Source organism: Dermacentor silvarum, chromosome 4 (assembly GCF_013339745.2).
Source record: "Dermacentor silvarum isolate Dsil-2018 chromosome 4, BIME_Dsil_1.4, whole genome shotgun sequence".
Classification (NCBI taxonomy): domain Eukaryota; kingdom Metazoa; phylum Arthropoda; class Arachnida; order Ixodida; family Ixodidae; genus Dermacentor; species Dermacentor silvarum.
Genome location: NC_051157.2, coordinates 187,422,224 through 187,446,866, shown reverse-complemented (window position 1 = coordinate 187,446,866; position 24,643 = coordinate 187,422,224). Strand labels below are relative to the sequence as shown.

Sequence of the window (24,643 nt, the reverse complement as noted above, 5' to 3'; positions counted from 1 at the left end):
ACGTCGGTAGATCTCGCTGGGACACACAGGGATTGCGATCACTACGCAACAAATATGAACGCAATGTTACTAGATTTGTTGAAGGCACAAAAAAAAAACAAAAAAAAGCACCCGGCACAAGATCACGCCTGCGTTGACTATGCCAGCGTGGCGGCCAAGAAGTCGGCCAAGACACCGGCCGACAACTCCGTTACCTTCGTCCAACCGGTCAAACAACGACGAGCGCGCCCCCGCTCGGCGGTACAGGGAAGGGTGACTTCCATGGCGCCGGAGTTTGCAAACTAGTAACGTTGATGTCAACGGGGGTGACAATGTCGATTGGGCGAGCAAGAACCTACGACTTCCGGTTAGTCTGCTAGCAGGTAAGCGAGCTCCCTCCTATTCCTCGACGTGTAACTTGCTTGTGCGCCCTTGCGAATCGGTAATTAAAGCCCGCAAAGCAAGTGCCAAATCGCTCGTGTTGCACCACAGTCGTGCTTAGCGGTCTCATTAGCTGCGCGAACAAAGTGCAACAGTGTTGGCCTTTCTCGACGTACGCGCAACACAGGGTCCATGGGCGTCTTGCACTGGAGTTTAAGGTATAGTAGCGGCGCCTGGTGGCGGCGAAAAACGTCATCTGGGTAGTACCAGCTTGGATAGTATTGAGCCCTGGCTGTGGCGAAGCACGTTTCTAGCCCGCGTTTTGCGTCGATTCGCACTTTTCTCTGCCCTGTTTCGAGTGCGAAAAGGCTCGTCACTTCTCACAGACCATGGCGACCAGGCTGCGAGCTGGCCGCAGTCTATAGTTTTACGAAAACGGACTCTCCATGTGCCGTGGGACATAATGCTGGAAGCAGAAGACATCGGCGACGCCAATCCGGAGAGACCTAGCTCAGTCTCGAAAAAGCATCACCGTCGTTACTGCTGCGTCGTGGGCTGCCATGAACAAGAAGGCCTGAATCCCAACATCAGATTCTACCGTTTTCCTTCAAGGCCTCACGCTGCGGAGCGTCGGGCGCGCTGGATAACTGCAGTTCGTCGCGCTGTTCGACCGGTACAATTCGACCGGTGCGAAGTGGTGAAGTGACCAGGTGTGTGCAAAAGACCACATATGGTCGGGCTCATTCGGTGACAATTCACTACCCCACTACAAGCAGCGCAGGTTAGAGAGTTGAATGTGCTCATCCTTGACCTCAAGCCATCACGTTGAGGCAGCATAGCAATGTAGTATTGATTACAGCACATCCGATGTTCGAGCGCTGTCATTAAAAGCTACATCAAGCGAGCAGTGCACGAGCACGCGCTGCAGCGCGATTCGCGATTGCATCAGTTATTTATCAATTGCTAGACAGATGGACACAACTACAGCGCAGGCATAACTACTTGTCTAGCGGCATGCAGTCAACAAAGATTGCAGGAGACCTGCCGTTTCGCGGCATGTCGAAAGAACGCTGCCGTCGCGGCGCGTACGATCGTGCGCTCGAGCAGTTCGTACACCGCGGCATGCTGAAAGACCGCTGTCGTCGCGGCGCGTACCGTCGTGCGCTCGAGCAGTTCCGTACACATGTCTGCTTATCGCTGCTGTGAATTCATTTATAGAAAGCATGTCCTCGCGTTTGTGCGCCTGAATCTAGCAGCGTGCAAACCTTACCTAAGTTCAACTTCGCACGTGCGTGACTGGCTTCACTTGCGATTGACACCGCTCCGAAAACTTCGCCGCTCATTTCTTGAACGGCGTACACGTATTCGGAGTTGCATAATTTCCTGCCTTTATGCAGCATGCCACCCATAGAAAAATCCTCGGCGCCCGATATTCGCTGCAAGCCGTGGTACAACACAACCGAAAGTGGCGGGTCCATATTGTAAACGTGCTTGCCGAAGCAGACGACCGAGCTTGGTACTACCCAGTTTCGGATTCAGGGCGCTTTTTAGCACCTAAAGTCCCTTGATGTAGGAACGTACCGCCACTCTTTGTACTCTGCCGCCGGCTCGCGACCTCCTCGCCTCCTCCTCGCCACTCGCGAGTCCCCTCCGCGGCAGACGGTCTTGCGCCCGTTTTCCTGCACGATGATTGGTCTCCCTGCCGTTGCCCTTGGAAACTAGCGGAGCTTGCGTTTTGCTTGTGTTTTGCTTTTTCGTTCGCGCCATTTTGCGCCTCAGCTCGGCTGGCTCGGCGTATAGAGAACGTCGCACGCTAACATTGCACGCTGTTTCGGGCACTCTGCTGGCGCTATGCCGTGCTGCTGCGCATATAACTGCAGCAAGAAGCGTGATGATGGCTATGCAGTTTTTACGATACCGCAAGGAAAGCGTGATGGCTTGCGCAAGAAGCAGTGGCTGCACAACATTAGCCGGAAGAACTTTGTACCGACAAGGAACAGTGTTGTTTGCGAGGTAAGGCGCCTTTCTTATTGCTCGTATCAAAGCATCCCCTAATGCTGCATTTTTTTCAATTCTTCCGGCGTGCTCATTAGCGTTTTTGCTGCGGCAATTTGTACGCTGCATAAAAATGGGGTTCTCCTCAGAAGGCTGAATATTCTGCTGGGGCTCCATCACCTCGCACGTCGTCAACTCTTATTCAATCGGAAATGACATATTTGTACACTAGCATTGTTTCTCATTCTGAATATTATATGATACTCTTCTACGTTATCTGTATCTTGTCAAATAACGTTTTTTGCGCGTGCACGAAAATAAAGCATCTTACTGACCATTCTTTTTGTTTTTTGTGTGATGAATGTTTTTCTGATGTCTAATCAAAATCATAATTTTAACTATCCGCCTACTACACAATTTAACGGTATGTTGGTGTGAACTATCAAAATATCTTTTCCAGAGGCGTTTCTTTTGCCTAAAAATATAGAATGCCTTCTCCCATAGGTATACCGATTATTTTTAAGCTTCATTGACACCGACGCCTAAAGAATAATCTGTAAATACCTTTCCTCAGATTCTGTTATTGTGGGTGATGAGTGGCTGCCGGCACCGTTTCATTGCACTGAAATTGCGCAACCGTCCTATTCAATGCAGAAACCACAGCGCAAAAACTACTTTGACATTGAGACAAACACATGGAAGGAAGATGCTCTCGCCAGTAATTCATTATAAGAAGGCACACTGAATATAATACCTGCGGTGCACATGCGCGCACATACAAGAAAAAACTGCCAAACATAGAGTGATCTGCCACAAGCAATACTAGATCAGATGCAAAAAGTAAAGCAGCGTATCGTGTGGCAGAAAAAAATAACTGGAGTATAGAACTCGCCTCAAAGCTCCTTTTACATCAGTGTGTGTCATTCATACGGCTTTAAGATAAAACCAACCTCCTCATAAACGTTGCCTTCAGCATTCTCCATGCTGTTATCACCATTTTTCAAAATATTCTGCGCCACTGGGGCGCGCAACTGGCCCAAAATAATGCGCCTCCATCGAATTCTGCGGCCCGTCCGCGGGAGCCAATAGCGTGCCGTGCGCAGCGCGCGCAGCCGGCGGGCGAGGAGAATTGAGGAGGAAAGTGCGCGCGCGGAGGAGAGTGTCGCTACTTTCAAGATCAAGGGGTTTGATTAGCACCATTTTTGCAGCGCCCCCTGGGCAACGCAAGAGCCCCATAGGCGCACGCTTCGAATGAGCACGGGCCGGCGCGGCAGCCACAGTGGGTAGCCGAGAAGCGTTGAGTCACGACTAAGACCCGTCCACGTTACCGGCACGGTAACTCATCGCACGCCGTTTGCCATTCGCGGGCCGCCGTTAGACAGCTGTTTCGCTCGCGAACGGCGAGATTTCCTCGCCGTAGAGAGGATGAGACCTGGACCCATTTGTGCGGCAGCCTCAACGCCACTGATGGCTCGACGGCGCCGATATCGTCGCTAGCCCTACTCCGGTTCAGTTCAAAGCTAAAGCGGACGGCGCTTCGGAATGAATCGCCGACGCTCACAAGTCCCAATATTTTCTTACCGTGGTTGTCGCTCTTCGCAATAATGGTACTCAAAGAAAAAAATACGCCGATATTAGCGGCGCTGTCGCCTGCGATGCGAACGCCGCCGAGCCGGTCGTCTGCTGTCGGTAGCCGTGCACTGCAGCTGAGCTCGACGAATGTCGGAGCTCTCGTTCGTGTTTAACATTTGACAGTGGATTTCAGTTTTCATAAAATGTACAATTTACGCATCGTTTTATCTATCTGAAATTCTTTCTTTGGTAAAGAAGCTGCAGCCGATGTTTTCCGCGCCAGTTTAGGAGGCATGCAGCTTCGCGGTCGTCGACACGCCCGTCAGTCGTGCAGTGTGCGCCAGCCGAACTGCCGTCTACTTTAGAGACCTCTCGCGCGGCAGACGTTCTACGGCAATGGAGGCTGGTTCGCCGACGGTATAATTTCCGCTAGCGAGGACGTGCCTTAACTGGAAGTGGACACTTTTGAAAACCATGTTGGCAATAACGTGACATTTGGAGGAGCACTCGGCGAGGAGGAGAGACCAGTTGACGAGGAGAGTAGTGAAAGAAAGAGCGAAACGAGCGAGGGCCGTGTTTCGATCATCAAACGCGTGTAACTCCGATATTAGGGCACCCTTTCGAAAAATTCTCGCGGCTACGTGCTCTTTGTAGACTCGTGCACCACTGCAACTCAACTAAATTTCGACTTCTGGTTGGTTTAGGGGTCCTTTAAGATACGTGATACATTATTTCATATATCGTAACTATAGATATTGTAGCGAAGGATACGAACTTCATAGTGGGTCACGCTCTCCTGCCCTTTCTAGTGGGTCGATTCCTCCTGTGCTTTCCTCGAGAAACGCCGCTCGTGCTGTGAGCTCGGGCCCTGAACTAACGGTCGGTCCAAAAGGCTGGTGTCTAATAAACGCCTTTACAAGTGGTGGAGAGTGCTTCGGCCTACAGCGTGAATCCTGGAGGTTCGATCCCGCACCCTTCACTCAACCATGCCAGAAGACGCATCCCAGCAAGTGCCATCTAGCCCATCCCAGCAAGCGAGTGCTCAGTCTGTCTTGTGCTCTGGTGTGCCTCGCCACAGGGACCCTGCTATCTTCAGCGGTGTGTGTAAAACCGATGTGGAGGAATGGCTGACAACGTATGAGAGAGTAAGCGGTCACAAGAAATGGGACACCCGGCAAAGCTAAGCAATGTTATCTTCTATCTCGTGGGTGTAGCCAGTCTATGGTACAGCATCCATGAGACCGATTTTCCGACGTGGTCCTTGTTCAAGACTTCTTTGGTGGCGGTGTTTGGTCGCCCTCGGTGCGCAAGCTGCGCTCAGAATCGCGTTTGCGTGAACGTGCATAGCAGCCGGGTGAATTAGTACCAGCTACATTGGAGATGTTCTCGACTTGTGCAAAAGAGTCAAAGCGACGATGTCTGAATGCGACAAAATAAGAAATGTCTTGAAAGGGATCGAATACGATGCGTTCCACGTGCTCCTTGCGAAAAATGCTCAGTCCTTACCAGACGTCGTCACTCTACGCCAAACCTACGAGGAGCTACGAAGGCAGCGCTCATTGACACGTCGCCCTTCATCGCGTGACGAACACATTGCTGGTTTGACCACTATCTCCGACCAAACAGCACTGCTTACAGAAATGAAAGCGTTCATTCGGAGGGAAGTTGCACGCCATCTATCCTTGCTAACCTTCGCTCAGTCGCCCCATGTGCAACAGCCCGCAACGAATGTTATGCCCACGCTCCGTCGTGTGATCGAGCAGGAAATCGCCCAAATCTTGCCAGACCAGCATCAACATCTTCCTGCGGCCGCTTCACTAAGCCACGCTGATGTCGTCGCGACGGCTGCATCAGTCAGCTACGCTGAAGTCGTCGCGAGGACTCAACCACTCTCTCCGAGTGTGCCTCTCCATTATGCCGACGTAGCGGCTCGGCACCGACCGCAGCCCGCCATGCCGTCATACCAGCAGCCGCCCTATCCAACGCGACCTCTTACATCAAAGGCCTACCCCAGCGAACTGGTGGCGTACTTCCGACAACCGGCCGATATGCTTTGCGTGTGGCTATGCCGGTCACATCGCTCATTATTGTAATCGCGTTCAGCCGCCTATAGCACCGTATCAGGCGTGACAAGCCAGTTCAACCGTCCATATTCCGACCCCCATTCGGCTATGTCACCGACTCTGCGCCCGACGCCACCTACCCACCGTTCACCGTCTCCACGCCGTCGCTCAGTTTCGCCGATGCGACCCCGTTCCGTAACTCCAGACGAGGACAACTAATCGTCGCAGTCCAAGAGGCAAGGGCTGCGGCGCCGTCGAAACGTGAAAGTCCTCAACGCAGTCCTTCAAATGTGATCGAAGTGTTTATCAATTGACGGTGTTCGCGCATCTGCACTCGTGGACACTGGAGCCGCCGTATGTGTTATGGACGCTATGCTTTGCCGCCTACTTCGGAAAGTCACGACGCCCCTTTCTGGACTGTCCCTCCGCACCGCCAGTGCTCAGCATATCTACCCTTGTAGCGAAGGATACGAACGCCGTAGTGGGTCACGCTCTACAGCCCTTTCTAATGGGTCGATTCCTCCTGTGCTTTCCTCGAGAAACGCCGCTCGTGCTGAGAGCTTGGACCCTGAAAACAACGGTCGGCGCAAACGTCTGGTGTCTAATAAACGCCGTTACAGTACTAATACATGTCTTGCCAGAGGTATCATGATACAGATGCAAGATACCCAAAGAGCATCTAAGATGGTATCTAAGATACATGTATCTTCGATACTGCCCAGCACTGCTTCAGAGGACATGTAAGCACTTTCGAATACATTACGCCTTGTCCAAACAGCGCGAGCAGCGTATACGGTACTTGTACAAAAAGCGGGGCTAGAAATGTATGCCGAGCTATCTAGTCCCTCTGCTTATGAATTAAATCACGATCAGTGTGTTTTGCTCTTCATTCTTTATTTGGAAATCACTTTGAAGCAGCGGCTTGTCATGTTTATGACTCCGTAAAGTTCCTCGGTGCCGTCGTTATATCTGATTTTTAATGTTCTACGTGATACGAACCCCAGCGTCCCCTTTAATAATGTACCCCAGTTACATGCGAGAGTGCCATCGGCTGACTCTGCGGCACGCATAAATATTTCGCATCGTAAAACATTAAGTACATTGGCATACGAAAGCGAACAAGCGCGAATTACTTGACTCTTGCAGTCGCCTCTCTTTTTTGGGCTAACTGCCCGGAAATATGTAGAATTTCACTGACGGGTGTCGGCCCTTCCTGTCTTTGAGGCTGTTGTGGTACTGAACAACTGGCTTCTGAGAACAAATGCACCGGAGACACACATTCTCGCAGTGCCGTGCTCCAGTGTACAAAACGCGTCGCAACTTCATGTGGTGTGCCTGAGTTTACCGCTGCAGCTGGACGCCTAAGACTTCGTTTCTCACGAAGTCCGCCAAATGGGCCCAGAGTGTAACGCGAGTGTTCAATTACGAGCGTATTATGCCAAGTTGTACTAGCGGTTTTAAGGGTGGTAAGTTGTTTATGTTAGTGAATTTGAAAATGTGTGTAATAAGGTCTAGATGCCTCGCAAGGACCTTTACAAGGCGCTGAGTGACGCGAGTATGGATCACTTAAAACATTTGTCCTTCGTTATACCACAAGTTCTTCCCGCTAAAGCACGCGTCACACTTCTATCACAGTGCCACGAGAGTTCTGGTGATGTTGGGAATGGCATGCCAAGGCTCTCTTGGGATTATTCCTTCATTCAGGGGCGATTCATCATGGGACAAGCAGTCGGCTTCGTGTCGACCTCCGAGTTTTTGAAGATCGATGAGAGCGAGTTCCAGGAGTGCCCTGTCAGCGATCCGAAAAAAAACCGTCCTTGCTGTGTGCTACACATCAGGAAGCACGGGGCTGCCCAAAGGCGCTGAGATGACTCACTACAGCTTCGTGGCGTGCTTCTACACGACCAGGTACGGCTTCGACATGAAAGCATGGGTCGAGAAGCACACTTATAGGAGCCGCAATTACTCAAGCGTAGGGGTATTTCATTTTGTAGCGACTCGCCGTGGTAGTTTAATGACTATATAAGACGTAGCCAGCCGTTGCTGCGCCCTTGGTGGCGGGTTCAATCCTGAACACGGCAGCCGCAATTGGATAGGGGCGTAATGCGAAAACACCCGTGTACCTAGATTTACCTGCACTTTAAATGAACCCAGTTGGCCAACATTATTCCGCAGTCCCCCACTACGGCGTGCCTCATAATCAGATCGCGGTTGCGGCGCGTAAAACCCAGATTTATTGAAGTTTAGTTTCTTAGTACGGCAATTCTTCCGTGAACAAACCTTCTCATTAACAAACCTAAACAATTTCTTGAGTTCTTCATTCACAGCAAGACTAAATACAGTGCTCTAAACCAAAACCAGAAAAAGAGAACAAGAATTCATGACCACCAGGCAGCCTCAAGAGTCTGTGCAGGAGTACGTTTATCTAGAAAAATAGCTCACAGGGGACCCTGATCATGAGAAGCAACTATACGGAACAATAAATACGGGTAGAAGCGCATACGGCAGGCATTACCAAATGCTGACTGAAATCTTACCAATGTCACTGAAGCGAAAAGGGTACAATCATTGCATTCAACCGGTGGGAACATATGGGGCAGAAACTTGGAGATTATGAAAGAACCTCTTGAACAAGTTAAGGACCGCGCAAAGACCGATGGAAGGAAAATATTAGGTGTAACGTTAAGAGCCACGGAGAGAGCGGTGCAGATCAGAGAGCAAACGGGCTTAGCGGGTGTTCTAGTTGACTTTAAGAGAAACAAATCGAACTGGACAGATCATGTAATACGTAGGGCACATAAGCGTTGGACCATAACAGTTACAGAATGGGTGCCAAGGGAAGGAAATCGCAGTCGAGTATGGCAGAAATTTAGGTGGGGTGATCAAATTAAGAAATTTGCAGGCGGAAGTGTGAATCAACCAGCGCAAGACAGGAGTAATGCGAGATCGCTGTGAAAGGCCTTCGTCCTGCAGTGGACATAAAAATAGGCATGGTTATGATGGCAATGATAACGAAACCAAAACAACACGCCTCGTGGTGATTCACTAAACCACGACCTACTGGAACTACAGACCTGCACAGATGTCCGGCTTCTATGGGAGCAGCTTGCGCCCACTTTCGTTCAACCGGTGGCCATAGGTGGAGCTTTTATAACCTGTTCGTCTGCTACTCGGCGGGTGGCTGGGCGGCGTTCGAATGTGTGCGCCTGCTCTTCTGTAGCGGGCTGCTAGCATATGTGACAATTTCTTACGAAGACAAGATCTAGTATGTCAAAATTGTTTAACTGTACTCATTGTAGTGGTATGTAATAACACGTAAAATAGTACACGAATTCTTTCTCGGTTTGCCATTGTGCGGAAATTTCGCGCTGCTCCACACAAGAAAAAACACTAACTGATCGAGTGATTGTTTACGTGTTTGTTCGGCCCGTCAAATATGCATCGCAAAGCTTTTATGAAACTGTGAAAACTGATGGTAGAGTCCTTGCTTTGTTCTGCTTTACATGATGGCACACAGCATGTATACCATAATGTGATCGTTTACGTTATCCCACCTGTAATTAACTCAAGCAAGCTGCATGTAGCCAAGGCTGAAGTTACATGCCTTCTGCAGCGTCTGCAGATTCACGCAGTTTGTGTGTGGTCTGCGTATACATATCGTCTGCGTGATTCTTTTAAATTTCCTTGTTCATATCAATATATCAAGTTCTTTATTATTGTATTTCGTTATTACTCCATTGTACTATATTTTATCCTATGAATCTTCTGGTAATCAGATTTTTCCCCCTTCTGCGAAGGCAACGGGAAGAAATGTTATCGTCTGCCGGCTGTACTCGTTTTTCTTTCTTGCACCGCTCTTCCTACTGTATCTCGTGATTGAAATGAGAAGCAATCATTTGCAAATTTTGTTTTCTTTTTTTTATTTTCGTGAATTTATGCATTTACAAACAATGTAAACGATCTGTGGCTGCCGAAATAGCGGCACGAGTGCTGGAACAGATCGCCGAAGCAGACGACAGCGAACAGGTTATAACTAGCGCCACTCTGCTCGCACGTTCTATCCCTAGCGGCAAAAGTGGTGAACTAGACCAGGCGTGCTGGAGCATGGAGATCTGTGCAGGTCTGTAGTTCAGTAGGTCGTGCACTAAACACTGAGAGAAATACGGTGTTTCTGATTTCTATGCATTTGCTTTCTTCAAGCAACCAGGCATTGGTACTCACCGCGTTGGCTCAGTGACAAGAATATATTGAGCTTGAAAGACAAAGCAAAATGCATGTCATATGCTTTGGCAATGTGTTTATCGTAGTGCAGGAAATTTCGCTTTCTTCAAGCAACCAGGCATTGGTACTCACCGCGTTGGCTCAGTGACAAGAATATATTGAGCTTGAAAGACAAAGCAAAATGCATGTCATATGCTTTGGCAATGTGTTTATCGTAGTGCAGGAAATTTCGTGGCAGAGAAGACATACGAATAATTTTTACAAAAACAATAGTACTAACTGACGCTTTAGAGCTGCGGTCACTTCGCTGCAATTGTGATCGCAGCTCTTTTTGACAGAAGCAACTTCGCATTAGGTTTTCGTGAGAAATTATTTTTTAACGCTCGGACAATCTTACCGTGAATGTTCTTTTTATAATTGTCGTGTAATATTTCTTGCGTGCAAAAATCTGCAAATTCTTAATACGGGGAGCCATTGTAAACTAAGACGGACTCTGGAGCGAAAGCTTCATCCAAAACCAAGGCTTATGATGCTACTCAATAAACTTAACGTGGAAATAAAAAACTCAGAGCCCTTCTCCTGTCGAGAAAATGGGGGTAAACGAAGCTCGAGGCAGGACGACGCTGTCGCAGCCGTTACGTTTCGTTTGCCCTAAACTTAGGGTCGGTGGCTCATCGGTGACGTTTTGCCTCAACATCGCGCTCCCGCAACTCGGGGTCCGCGGCCTCTTCGCTGACGTTTCGCCTGGTCTTCGGGAGCCGTCACGCTAGAATCGACACGTCAACGACAAGCACTTTCCCGAGCGAGTTCGCGGCGCCGTTGCTCATACGCAGCCTGGTCGTCGGCTGAACGCTACCCCGCGGCGCCTTCCCATCTGGGCGCCAATACTGATTTGAAGCGAGGGAAGCCCGGCCGAGCACGCATAGAGTAACATACAAGGATAAGAGAGGAAACTTCCATAGGCCCCTGCGGCCGATTTTGGTTCGCAGTGCACCTAACGGGTGTGTGGAATCTACACAGACTCGGAGATTGGGACCGCAGGAAAACAGATCTCGAAGGCTATCTTTTGATGACTAGAAAAATTGCATGGCCTCCAAGATTACTTCCGTGCGAGTGCTCATCCCGTAGGCTATATTTCGATTTTTTAACGCGTTGCTTGCATGCATCGAGTAGCTTCGTGTAAGCTATACCGCCAGAGTAGCAAGCACACGATTCCACTGTGTGTTTATACAGACATTTTAAATAAACATACGAGTGTTGGAAGAGACGAAATATTTTATTTTCAAGTCATATTCTCAGTAAGCACATGCACACTTTTTTTCGCAACGTTCGATGAACGTAAGCACAGAAATATGGTTGTACTGCAAAGTGCAAGACATGTCAATACAGGTGCCATATGTTGAGATAAATTTCACAAAATTAATAAACAGGCGATATTGTGAAAAACCCCACAGAACAGTAAAGCTGCAGAAGACAGCATTAGCATTAAAGAGGAAAACAACGCTCGTCCTTTGAAGCCGAACCTTTCTTATTAAGTGGTTGTTTCGGGCTGCATAGCAAACAAGGAATGAAGGCTGCTCATTGCAGTTGTCAGCCAACCAGGCTCTCTCTCTGTCCTGCCGTTGTTACAGCACCACGCAACACAGCAGTAATTGCCGTAGTACTTGACTATGGTCGGCATGACCTGAAAAAAAAAGTACCGGTTATGTCTTCTCCCCAACCTTCGCAAAAATTTTCACCTGCGCACTTCAGATCGCCATTTCGCGAAAAGTGTCACGTGCAATTGTCGCAGCTAAAAAACAAAAGCAACCTTCGGTGCCATGCATGCGCTACTGAGGCTGGAGTGTTCATTCACAATACGCCGTGGCCACAGCTTACAAACATTCTTCTCAATTCGCAAGTTCTCTCTAATTGCGCTCGAAACAAAGGCTTCAAGCAATCTGCGCACGCCACGAATAACGATCCTAAGCATAACTGCATTCTTTCACACAATTGCACACACGTGCATTGAATTCCGACTACGTATACCAGCGTGTGCCGACTCACTTTCTCGCGCCAAGAAACGATTTTCTCGCAAACGTGCTGCGCAGCATTCCAAATTGCTGTTTCTTACATAATGTGAAGCAATCAACGAACACCATGCGCGAAGTGAAGAACACAAAAAGCTCTCTGCGCCGAACATCACAATGCGACAAAGGTCAACTTATGGCTGAAGCGACAAATAAATAAGCAATTTGCAAAGTAATGAAGGGTAAAAAGAACGTAATGAAGGCCTTCTTACTAAGCAGAAGCCAAGCGGACAGACATTCTGGTAGACAAACCCAGCAAAGATCACGCGGACGTTAACGCACATCTTTTGTAGCGTCGCCTTGCCTGATCACACCATGGCCGATATTTTGTAGCGATGCGTTATGCTTTATTCTATATACTAGTCTTATCATCCACCGCTCACTTCCGCCTGATCCCGTTGATAACGTCTACGTCTACAGCCACATAGACAAGTTGACGTATAGTGCACTAGAAAAGTTACTACAGTGGATAACTAGTAGGCGCGTTCCCTTGGAGACAGGGAGTGTTGTATTGCCCTCTAGCGGGCGGCATGAAGCTGCGTAGCTCGGCCGCTCGGCCACGCCCCCCGAACCGCGCAGGCCTTCCACGCGGTGCAAGGTGTTAGTGAACAAGAATTGCATTTCTCACTGTGAAATCTGTCAGAGAAATGGTAAGGTACGACTTTACCACAACCTGCAGACACGGTGGCGTTGGATTGTAATTTGAATGTACGAGAAAGCATAATTCTGTTACGAGGAAACTCAAACACAAACCCCTTTTCCAGCATTTGTACCATACCAACAGCGGCGCGCTCGGATAGGTTGGTTGCGAAATTCATATCCAGATGGCGCTCGCATCCTCGGCAGATCAAATTGGGACTTCGCCTGCCTAATGCGTTTTGGACACGCGCGCGCGTCGGGCTATAGCAAACAATCATTAAAATAATAGAAAATGTGCTAGGGCCCTTCACCTTTTAATATAAGACGACTTGTAATCCCCATCTAAAACGCCTTCCCAGCACTGCATTTGTGTTTCAAAGTGAAGCTGACTTTAAGGGAATCGATGTAAGCTTGCTGTTTGTAAGCTGGCTGTCCCACGTTCATTGTTGCAGTGAAGCCTACTGAAAAAAATGCGATGCGAACGGGGCCGGATAACGATATTGCGTTCCACTCTTAGAGGCGAACCTTAAGCGTCCTCCAATTTTTTTATTACTCTTTGCGGCGTTTGGCCATTTTTTAGGGCCTGGCAGGGCACAGCGGATTCAAATTTCCTTAGTTTCATCGACCTGCCATGCGGTTGATTGGTGGCCATGGCGTTGGGCTACTAGGCACGAGGTCCGCATTTTGCCGAGGACGAAATTCGAACACACCCGTGTACTTGGATTTAGTTGCACGTTAAAGAACCCAAGGTGGTCCAAATTATTCCGGAGCCCCCCATTACAGCGCGCCTCATAATCGTGGTTTTGGCTCGCAAAATCCTATTATTTAATAAAAGTTTTTATCACTTTCAACAAGCAATCTCGTAGCAGAGGGTAATTTTGTTTAGAGGAGTATAATGTTCTTGCGCTACTTCTGGTCACGTGCATGTGTGTCAATGTCCTTGACTTTACTAATTTAAAATTGGCCAGCCATAGACCAATTCCCGTTTTAAAAAGTAATAATAAAGATAAATATTTAAGGAGTAATAAATGACCACTTCCTGTGGAAGTGATTTTTGAATTCTGCTTTAACAATCAGCCTAGAATTTGCTTTTACAACGAAGCTGTTAACGCTTAGGTTCAAGGAGATCGCGTCCGTAGACCGACCGGCGTGTACAATGTAGGCTGCATGTGGGTGGTGGTTTCCGGCCAGTTGTGCCTAAGCACAGTTGTCAAAACGGATGACTAACATCACTGATAGGTCATGACATCAATACCATCACATTCTCGTCAGTTAGTTCATGATTAATGATAATAAAATCCTGTGTGGCGGATACCCGCCGTTATGATCCTGGGACAAGAAAGAAAGAAAGAAAGATATAAAGAAGAATGAAAAGAAGGAAATAAATAAAGAAAGAGAGAAAAAAAGAAGGAAGCTAAAAAAATCACCTTGTGGCTCATACCCGCGTTGGATATGTGCGTATGAGCCGCCGAGAGCAGGAGCCGGAGAGATCTCACGGGATCTTGGCGCTGCCGTGCAGTGTGCCGCGTGTATGAACGCTGTGGCTTATACGCTAGTCTATGACGATGGGGAGGACTTGGTGCAGCAACGCACTACTTGGCCATCGCGCCGCTCTTCGACGAACATGCCGAAGACGCTCAATATAATCAACAATTATTATATATAAATTCACTATAGTAATATGCACTATAGCAGACCAACCAAAGTTACACCTTCGCTGGCTTCCATCTTCGAAGTAGTGGAAGGGCTCTGAATTTTTTTGTCAGCTAGCAGATAGCAGTATTCAATGTTTAAAGTGAAAAGATCATGCGTTATTTAATGTTGGCACCTGCTGTGCACAGCACCTGCTGCACAGTTAGTCGCGGTGGAATGAAATGTCCAGACATTGCTCTTATAACAGCGTCGTCGGTCGTGACACGCCGTCTCACACGTTTCCCAGACACGAGAAGGTGCGTAAACTTTGGATACCTGCCTGTCAGCCCTCACGCCCAGCATGGAAACCTCTAAAAAATGACTTTTCGTCGACGATGATTATGTGACTAGCCAGGCTGTGCTGAAAAGCCTCGGCATGGCGCTCAAAAGGCAACGCCTAAAGCCTGACGCTGTGCCATCGGTCATCTCAAGAAAACGCAAGGCAGAAATGATTAGCGGTACGTTTGAAGAGAGGAGGCGAAAAGATGTCGGTACTGTTTTCGTTCACTTGCAGCCTTCTTGAGCAGTCCGAGGGCGACGCTGGGGCGAGATGCCGCAGGCTGGGCACGAAGGCAGTAATGTCTTTTAAAATGTTGGCAAAACATAGTAAGACAATACAAGGCTAACGCGCGCGCGACCGCGACTGACGAGATCAGTCCTACATGGCAGCGGGGCAGACACAGACACACAGCTCAGCTTCTCCACAGGCTAAAAGCGGGAAAAACTGGGGCGAACGCCAGACAGGTGCTGCCATCTGTCGGGCGGCTGGCGAAGTGGACGTGAGAGTCTCGGAGGTACTGATACCTCACAGCAGTTCCTCACGCCGACGGCGTAAACTACTATTGAGTCATCCACGCAGTGCTGAAGTACCCCGCAGCTGCCTCACCGGCGTGCGCTCTTGCAAAAGCAAGTTTACAGAGGAAATTACAAATAATTCTTGCACAAGTGTCTGGTGCAGAGCGAAATCTTCGCGCTACGGTTCGCGAAAACCTGACCGCACTTCCACGGTCGCCTGCTCTTCTTCGTCGATTGATGCGGAAGGCTCGTAACCCTAAGCGGTAATATTTCTTGCCAAGTTGGAATGGTCCTCGTCTTCAGACGTGTACTCATCGCTGGTATATGCACCAGAACTCGAATCCATGCTCGCGATGGCGGCGTCGGCGCACTACGAATGACCGCGGCCGGCCGGCTGGCTATCCGACGAGGGTGCCGTGACGTCACACCTTCCAACTCTCGCGGGTCGGGCGGCGAGGCACGCGCTCACAAAGACGCCAAAAATAATCCATCGGCTCAAAAATGAGCTAAGTGACTGCTTCTTTTCGGTGTAATCACACACTGAGGATTCATTTTCAGCATTTTCGTAAAATTTTCAGATTTTGTGTCCGTATCCCTTTAATATTCTTTCGCTGTGTCATTATCATTTTAGGCGGCTGTTTGATGACCTACATGACACGCATGTCATGACATTCATGTCATGACATATCATTTATGTTCGTCATACACTCTTGCCATCATCATCACCAGCCTTTTTATGTCCACTGCAGGACGAAGGCCTCTCCCTGTGATCTCAAATTGCCCCTGTCATGCGCCAGCTGACTTGCGCCTGCAAATTTTCTAACTTCATAACCCTACTAGTTTTCTGCCGCCATCGACTGCGCTTCCCTTCTCTTGGTATCCATTCTGTAACTCTAATGGTCCACCGATTACCCATCCTACGCATTACATGGCCTTCCCAGCTCTATTGTTCCGCTTAATGTCAACTAGAATATCGGTTATCCCCGTTTGCTCTCTGATCCACACCACTCTTGCCATACTAGGCCAATTTTGGTACCTACCAAGTTAACGAAACGACCATGAGAGCACCAAGACGTAGGCAGCTGTTTCATGACCTACATGACATGACAGGTATTTCGCTACATTCATGTCATGACCTATCATTTGTGTTCATCATAAACTCTTATCATATTATGACAATTTTGGTATTTACCAAGTTAATGAAATTGGGTACCGGTCCGGGACAGTGGCCTTGGTAAACCCGGCAGTAATGCAGTTCCACTCAACGTGAAAGCTAAGGAAGTGCGAAGCAGTGATTGGCCGGTGTTTCCCTTGTGCTTATCTCGTTTTATCTTGTGTTTATCTTGTGCTTAGCAATCCATTATCCATCTTGACACCTGTGCTAAGGCATAACTGGTGGGAAACCGCCACGTACATGAAGCCAAAGGTTTTGCTGATTATAGTTATAAGCAATTTTAACGAATTTCTGGTAAGTAATTCGATTAATTCATGAGTATTCCTATCGTTTAAATTATTCAGATTGATGTTAGTTTATTTTGAACTGGTTTTGATCAATTCTGAACTTGCGTTGACCCTGTTTTGAGAACTTGTTTTTGCACGTGACCACGACGACATGAGATGACATTACAAGATTTTCACGAGTTTCTGCTAATTAATGCGGTTAATGCTTAATTATACCTATCTCTTACATTGTTTTGAATCATGTTCGTTGATTTTGAACCGGTTTTCATCAATTCTGCACCTGTTCTGACGCTGTTTTTGCGCGTGACCACGACCTGAGATCACATTACACGCCTATAGCCCGGGCGCCTATAGTGCCTCGCACATAAAACCACAAAATCAAACCAGAAACTACTACCGAGCTGGCAAAGTTCGAAGTAAAACAAGAGGTAAGCGATTTCTCTATCGCTTAACCCAACATATCTGACGCTGATACCACGTTCCGATGAATAATACAGGCTTCGAAGATTTACCCGTGCTAGTTCCACTGGATGCGTGCACCTTCAAAAGCTGGTTCGCACCCTCACTTAGCACAGTGGGTGCCTGTATGCTGCCAGTTTTCCTCGAAGACCATTGGCATGCGCACACAGTCGGCGTTTGACCAAAAGCCACGTTTGTCCTATATAAGACAAACCACATGAGAGTGGCACCGGGCACACCCCATTTGTTTTTCACAGACTAAATAGCTGTCAGTGCCCACTGTCACACATCTTACTGGGTGCCCTGGCATATTGCTGCAAGTTTCTTCTTGGCTGTGAAAACTACTGTGACACTGGCTCATCCTGTAGCCTTCTTCCGTTCGTGTGAAGTCTGGTGAAAGGCCATGAACATGTGATAACCCTGCAAGCTTGGACTTGTCAATTTAGTTGGCTGAGCTGGCGAATCGTTCGCGTAAACAGTGCAGGAGTGTCTCTGCCATGCTGCTGACGAACTGGTCGGGGTACGTGGCTGTCTAGAGCCGCTGTAAATGGGCATTTAAGCTAGACAGAATTTGATGAACACCAGAACAAAGCATGACTTTGTTTATTGCAGCACGCATGCTGGCACGTTTTACTAGCTTGGAATGCCCCGATTAAAATGTCAAAAGGCCCGTCTACGACCGCGGAGCGTACTTCCAGCAGAGCTGATGCGTCTGAAGTGTCATTACAAGGTTTAAGTTGTCGTTTTTCCCGGAAGTTACTTGGTCAGGGTAGACCCACTAAACGAAGCACACAAAGCACGAAAAATGTTGGGAACTTTTGCGGGGGCATCGTCATGTGTCGATCGTAAAGTAACAAGGTAGTCGTCGACGTAGCGAAACACTGCGATGGCATCACCCGTACAATCCTCTGGTTCCAAGAAGCGTTCACGGTTTTCCAGAAACAGACCACAATATGGCATCCCGCGGTGCTAAGTGCTAGTGTGAACCAACGTTTGAATGTGCGGACATCCTGAGGACTTGTCGCAAGCAACGAGCAAAGATAAATCTTCAAAGCCTTTGCTGCTACTCATATCTTGGGTTACGCAATTGATAAATTTCTTGCCTAGCGTTGTACGTCGAATTTTACCAGCTGGATATTAGTTTCTAGACTGAGCTGATCATTTTTAGATTTCTTTCCTGATTATCTTGTTTATTCTCTCTCTTTTTCTCCTTTCCACAGGGATAAAAGCTGTCTTGCGCGAACATAACCTTCAGGTTGTAGTCGACACTCTGTCTTGTGCGTTTCTATTTCGTCCCGTCGTTGTCACAGTTTGATTTACCATTTTAAATAAGACGCTCTCCACATCGAATGCTATCTAGTGCGCGGTTCGCTTCAGGAATGCCCCATGTCACTACAGGGCCGCTGACACGCTGAGCAGATCAAGAAGCAAGTGAAGAAGCCGGAACAAAGAACTACTGAAGTCTCCTACGCAGACGTAAGCAAGAAGGCAGAAGCAGAATCTTCCAAGTGTGGAGGAAGAAGTCAAGTGAACAAAATAAGCGCGAGATTTTCATCATGAGTGAAATCGAGTCGCTTCACTATTTCTGTAAATATCAAGAAAACTTGGCTTACGACCGTTTCCTACGTATGCGGGGGATATGCATTTTTTTGTTCGGTTCTGGTATCAAGAACGTCTATTTTGCAAGATTTTCGTGACGCATCACCTCGAATTTCAAACGCAGAAGTTTGCAAGAGAGCTGCTCTTTACCTTCGCTATTTGAAGTTAGGCTTTTTACTCGATTCAGCATTGCGTTACAGCTGGCATTTAACTTGTTAAGTACAGCGAGCACTACGGCACGCCAGTAGTTTAGCTACTGAAAAGAAGGTACATTTCCCCATGTGATTTTTTAAGCGGTGTTCTTGCTTTCAGGCTTAGTGTATTCCGAGTAGTTCTCTCGTATACGGAAGCAGCAGCCTCTCCTTGCAAGAGCAACGCCTGAAAATCTACGAGCACGTTTCGCTGTTCCATTAGTAGACGTAAGCATCGCCATGTTGTGGTGTGCTGTTCATTCACACTGCTTTCTGTGCAGGTTGCACATTCCCTGGGGAGAGCCAGATGTCCTTCTTGGCTTGCACGCTATCACGCACCAGGTGGGTATGCTGTACTGCATGATAGCTGTCCTTGACGGCGCAACGTGTGCTGTCGTGCCGGCCAACCTTACCCCGCTGGAAATTATGGACGCTGTCGACAAACATAGGGTTGCTTTTTTTTGTGACGTCTAAAGCGAAGATACTATGAGCTCACATTTCTCTAGCAAGCGCAATGACGAAGCTCGGATGTGGTTACTTAAACAGCGGAGTTTTCCACATGTAGTTTTTCGTAACGGAACTGCTCCCGAGCTAAAGTGTGCTCTCACGAAAAATGGCAGTGTTATCAGCGACGTAATATAAGCACTCGATTAACGCATTCGACCACGCTTTCTTCTAAATGCACTCGTTATTGAGCACTGCTTATTTATCAGTGCTTACTAAATGCACTGCTATAGACTTTTTTGACTGCTGACTTGAACAAGGAATACACGATTTTCCCTGAACACACATTTTCAGATTTATTACCAAAATAAAAGACATACATCGCATAAAAATACGCAAATGCGGAAAGGAGGTATCAATGTCGCGAGAGTGCTAGCGAGACCTCCCGATAGACCCTATATGAGAGAATAACATCGTAGTGAGCAATGCTATAAAGAGAGGATCCGTTACCATTCAAAGCCCTTCCACTACTGTGGAGATGGAAGCTGGAAGCTTTTTTTTTCGCCCGGCACGATGGTCAATTAGTGCACTTGCGGCGCCAAGTCCGCCCCATAGTCATAGACTAGCGTATGAGCCACAGCGTTCACAACCGCGGCACACTGCACGGCAGCGTGAGGATCCAGTGAGATCTCTCCCGCTCCTGCTCTCGGCGCGTCATGCCCACATATTGAACCCGGCTTTGAGCCACATGTGATTTCTTTCTCACCTTCCTTCTTTCTATTTCTCTTTCTTCCTCTCTTTCTTTAGTTCTTTCCTCTCTTCCTTTCTTCCTTTTTTCTTTAACAGCGATGATGTTTTAGCTAGCCGTAATTTCTGGTGCGCATCAAGAAACAACCAAGAAAGAAAATAAAATAAACTTTCTTGCCGAGGTGGGATTCGAACGCATGGTCCCAAGGCGAGCGTTGTAGCCACTAGGCTATACAACCACGCTTGCAGAGCATGCATTTATGCAAACCATATGATTGCGTTCGAGCGTCGTCGTCTTCGTCCACAGCTGGCGCGTTCGTACGCTCGTGCTCTGCGAGGTGAAGAGATTTTGCGCGCTATGAGAGCGAGAGAGAGAGAGAGAGACGCATTCACGGAGTGGGTCTCCTGGAACGCGGTGTCGGCATTGGAACGTGGTTTCCGTGTTGCAAGCTGCGCTTTGCAACGCGCAGTGACGTCCGTAAGTCCGAGACGCGCTAAAAGAAATTATCATCATCATGAGTACTAAGATGAAAAGTTCGCACGCACTTCCGGAAAAGGCTGGGCTACGATCGCCCAGCTTCGCTGTTTCAAGCGTTGCGCGGCTGAGTGCAAGGTTAAGCATTTTTTTTGTCAAAGGCTGATACCCGTACATTCCTGGCTCATACTCACATACCCAATTCGGGTATGTGCCACACCCGATTTTATTATCGTTAATCGTGACGTAACTGAAGGGCATGTGATTTTATTGATGTCATGACCTATCAATTGAAGGGCATGTGACGTTATTGATGTCAGCACCTATCAGTCATGTTAGTCATGCATTCGTACCCTCCCATGCCCAATTTTGGTTTATACCAACTGAACGAGACGCCACAAAATTGTTGCCAACTTCCGGTGTACATGGACACGATCTCCTGGAACCTCGCCTATAACAGCTTCACTTTAATCAATTATAGCAACAGCAGACATATTCCAGAAATAATTTTCCATGACAATTCATATGAACGATGCAAAAGAGGAAGTGTGAAACACATGAAATTGTCGGGATTTTAGGGATTCCACAGTTTGCTTACGACCTGGATTTGAACCTCGTGCAGGCGACGGCAGCATGGATGTTCCCTGGCCGACTCCAAGCTCTGGTGCGCGAAATGCGGCGCACTGGCCGAACGTTGCCCAGCATGCGAGGGATGGGCGTCGGTGGTAGCTTGCTTTCGACACAAGCGGCCGAACGGGCTCGTCAAGCATTCGGTGGTCCTCGAGCTCCTTGTGCAAGTGTACGGCATGACCGAGTCATGTTGCTGTGTCACTTCTCAGCCGAAGAAAAAGGAGCTGAGCGTCAGCGCTGATGTCGGCTTCCCTGCTACGAATGTTGCTGTAAAGGTGAGACACAGGGAAGCCACCGTTTACAGATATTTTTCAGCTCGCAAGCTGCCCCTGAGCCGCTCACGAGAAAGCGGCCCCATAGTCCCTTTCCATTTCCACTCATAATCCGGCGCTGGTGTCGCTATCATTGGAGGACACTTAAGCATCGCCTTTAAGAGTGGAACGCGATAGCGTTATTCGGCCCTGCTCCCATCGCATTTTTTATTAGTAGGCTTCACTGCAACATGCAACGTGGGAAAGCCACCTTACAAACACCAAGTCTACAACGTTCCCCTCAAAGTCGGCTTCACTTTTAAACCAAATGCATCGCTGGAAAGCCATTTTTACCGGGGCAATATTAGCCGTCTATATCAAAATGGGAGGGCCCTAGGACTTCCTTTATTACATTATTATTTGTTTGCTGTTGCACCCAGGCGCGCAAATATCCAAAACGCATTAGGCAGGCTCAGTCCCGGTTTGACCTGCCGAGGACGCGAGCGCCATCTGGATGGTGTTTTAGCAAGTAATCTAAAGCGAAAAAACCAGCGAAAAACCAGGACGCAGGACCAGAGGGAGGCAAACGCACACACAGTCGCCGGCGACTGTGTTCGGCGACTGCGTGTGTGTTTGCCTCCCTCTGGTCCTGCGTCCTGGTTTTTCGCTGTTTTTTTTCGCTTTAGAACATGAACCAACTAGCACAGCAATTCACGCTTCTAAAAAGCAAGTAATCTACCCGGGCGCGCTGCTGTTTTATGGTGTAAATGCTGTAAAGGGGTTGGCGCTTGGGCTTTCCTCGTAACAGAATTATGTTTTCTCGTAGATTCAAATTACAATCCGACGCTATCATGTCTGCAGGTTGTGGTTAAGTCGTACTTTACGATTTTTTGACGGATATTACTCTGAGAAATTCATTTTTGTTCACTATCGCCTTGAGCGACACGGGGGGACTGCGCGGTCGGGGTGGTTCCGGATGCTTCTCTTGGCTGGGCAACACCCCCGACGCCGACAGCTACGCCAGATTTTCTGCGACACGGGCCACTTCAGGCCATCGCATTAACAGACAGATTTAGTTGGGCGAGCGCAACAGCTCTGCGTACGCAGAAAACCAGCGGAGTCGACAGTGCGCATGCGCAGTACGCAGGAGCATGCCCTGTCTTTTGTTAGCGCCCGCAGATTTTCGAAAACTACGTAGCGTCCGCTGCGGGGCTCTACGGGCTGTGCGGGACGTTCACGTGTGTTCTCGCTTCTCTAGGAGAGGGCGGTTTTCGATATATCACGTCTCCATGGGAGCGCAGTTTTCGATGTGGCTCCGGCCGAAGTATGTCGCGCGAGCTTATGCGGCGGCACTACTAACCGGGTTAAATTTAGCCCTGCAGTTGACCTGGAGATGCTGTCGTATGTGCGAAATGCGAACCCTTTCCGCGCCCAGAGGGCGGTGGACACATATATCAGCGAAAATGCAGGATTTAACAAACCAGCCATTCACAAGTCGGACAGTGCGCGAGCACACCTGCCTGCTGCTCGGACGGTTCGTCCCAAAAGACTGCGTAGCTCTCCGCAGGTGAGTGTCGGCTAACTGCGCGAAATATCTTGTTTAAAGTAGTTAATGCGCACTCTTTGGTGTCTATTTTTAGGTCGGGGACGGAGGCGGACTACGGTCAGCGCGAGGCACTGTTGCAAGAAATACTCGACTATCTGGGGAACGAGGAGGGAAGATTCGGCCTCCACGAAGGGCCGACGCGGTGAGCGCCCGTCAAGCTGCAGAGCCCACCTTCGTAACGGCGCAAATACAGCGGCAGCACGAAATTCGGCGGCGCTTGTTAGGGATGCCGCTGCCCATCGGCACGTTGCGAGGAACACTGTTGACGACCCCTGTGAGTGCATTGGTCAATGTCCCTGTCGGCAACCTGCCTAGATGTTACGCTGCACCATAGTAAAGGTTCCTTGCGGCTTTTCATTATGCTGCTATGCTCGGCGTGATACGGAAACGTTGTCATGGTATCAATTCCTTCGGCACAATTTTCTTTCTCGTGTCACTGTATAGGAAGATACCAATGAGGAAGATGCCGCCACGCAGCTTTTTGAAGAAATTCTGAATAACGAAGACGCCAGAAGCGACTATCTCGAATACATCACCGTATCGTTTACATAATCATTGTATTGAATGGATAATAAACTGAAACTGAACTGAACCCAGAGTGTGGACGAACAGCCTCCCGTAATCGCTGAGCAGCCTTCGACCCGCTTCGTTGGCGCTACCACAGCTACTTCGTCCATCCAAATAGGAGACACGGGAACTGATACTGGCCAGCTTGAGGCGAACCCTTCCACGTCCCACCCTGCTGCACGAAACAATGCACCACGTGGTATGTCCTTTTCGATAACTGAATGAACCTCTTGATGTAAAGAAGTACTGTCTTTTTAATTTGCTTCTAAAATGAAAATAAAATTAAGGGTTGTTTGCTCATATTCGCAGTTTTTAACTCTCCTTTATGTGCTTCCCACCTGTGGTACTCCATACTACATTTTTGTGAACGCTTCTTTTTCTTTTTTACATGACAGCTAGAATACGCAGTGAGAAGGATGCAAATTTTGAATTCCTTAAAATATAATGCGGCACGACTTGTCCATTAAAGAAAAGCAATTTTCGCTCGAGTCGAGGCATCTGGAACTCGAAGACAACAAGCTGGCCTGAGAAAAAGAGCGGAATTTTAATTAACGAAGGCCAGCTAGTTGACTTGCTTGATGACACAAGGCGTCAGCTTGCCGAACAGTAAGCTGAGGAGCCGAGAAACGAGAGCGTAAGAGGAAGTAAAGAGCTCAAGAACTTGCACTTGCAACAGCCCAGCAACAGTCACTCACCAGCATCATCGAAAAGGGGGTGTCCACAATAAAGTAGAAGAAATGCATTTGTCTCCTCGTCGTTGGACAATTATTTCACAATTGCCTCGCAAACCTATAGCACATGGATTCA

General features: G+C 48.4%; 2 protein-coding genes across 2 annotated transcripts in view; both read left to right on the top strand.

The window, feature by feature from the left end:
* LOC125945082 (uncharacterized) overlaps positions 1 to 24,643 on the top strand; it is a 102,714-nt gene that overhangs the window by 63,402 nt on the left and 14,669 nt on the right. The window lies entirely within an intron of this gene.
* LOC125944868 (4-chlorobenzoate--CoA ligase-like) lies at positions 7,695 to 21,683 on the top strand. The gene is made up of 3 exons (XM_049666289.1): positions 7,695 to 7,898; positions 19,398 to 19,566; positions 21,405 to 21,683. The coding sequence occupies exons 1-3, from the start codon at positions 7,756 to 7,758 to the stop codon at positions 21,651 to 21,653; spliced, it is 561 nt and encodes a 186-aa protein (XP_049522246.1). The 5' UTR covers positions 7,695 to 7,755; the 3' UTR covers positions 21,654 to 21,683.

What these genes read in the sequence shown, in the direction of transcription:
- LOC125944868 (XM_049666289.1), top strand. Translation starts at nt 7,756, where the DNA reads ATGAGAGCGAGTTCCAGGAGTGCCCTGTCAGCGATCCGAAAAAAAACC. An exon ending in GCGTGCTTCTACACGACCAG is followed by an intron (nt 7,899 to 19,397) that starts GTACGGCTTCGA and finishes CTTTCTGTGCAG; the next exon opens with GTTGCACATTCCCTGGGGAG. An exon ending in ACGCTGTCGACAAACATAGG is followed by an intron (nt 19,567 to 21,404) that starts GTTGCTTTTTTT and finishes AACCTCGTGCAG; the next exon opens with GCGACGGCAGCATGGATGTT.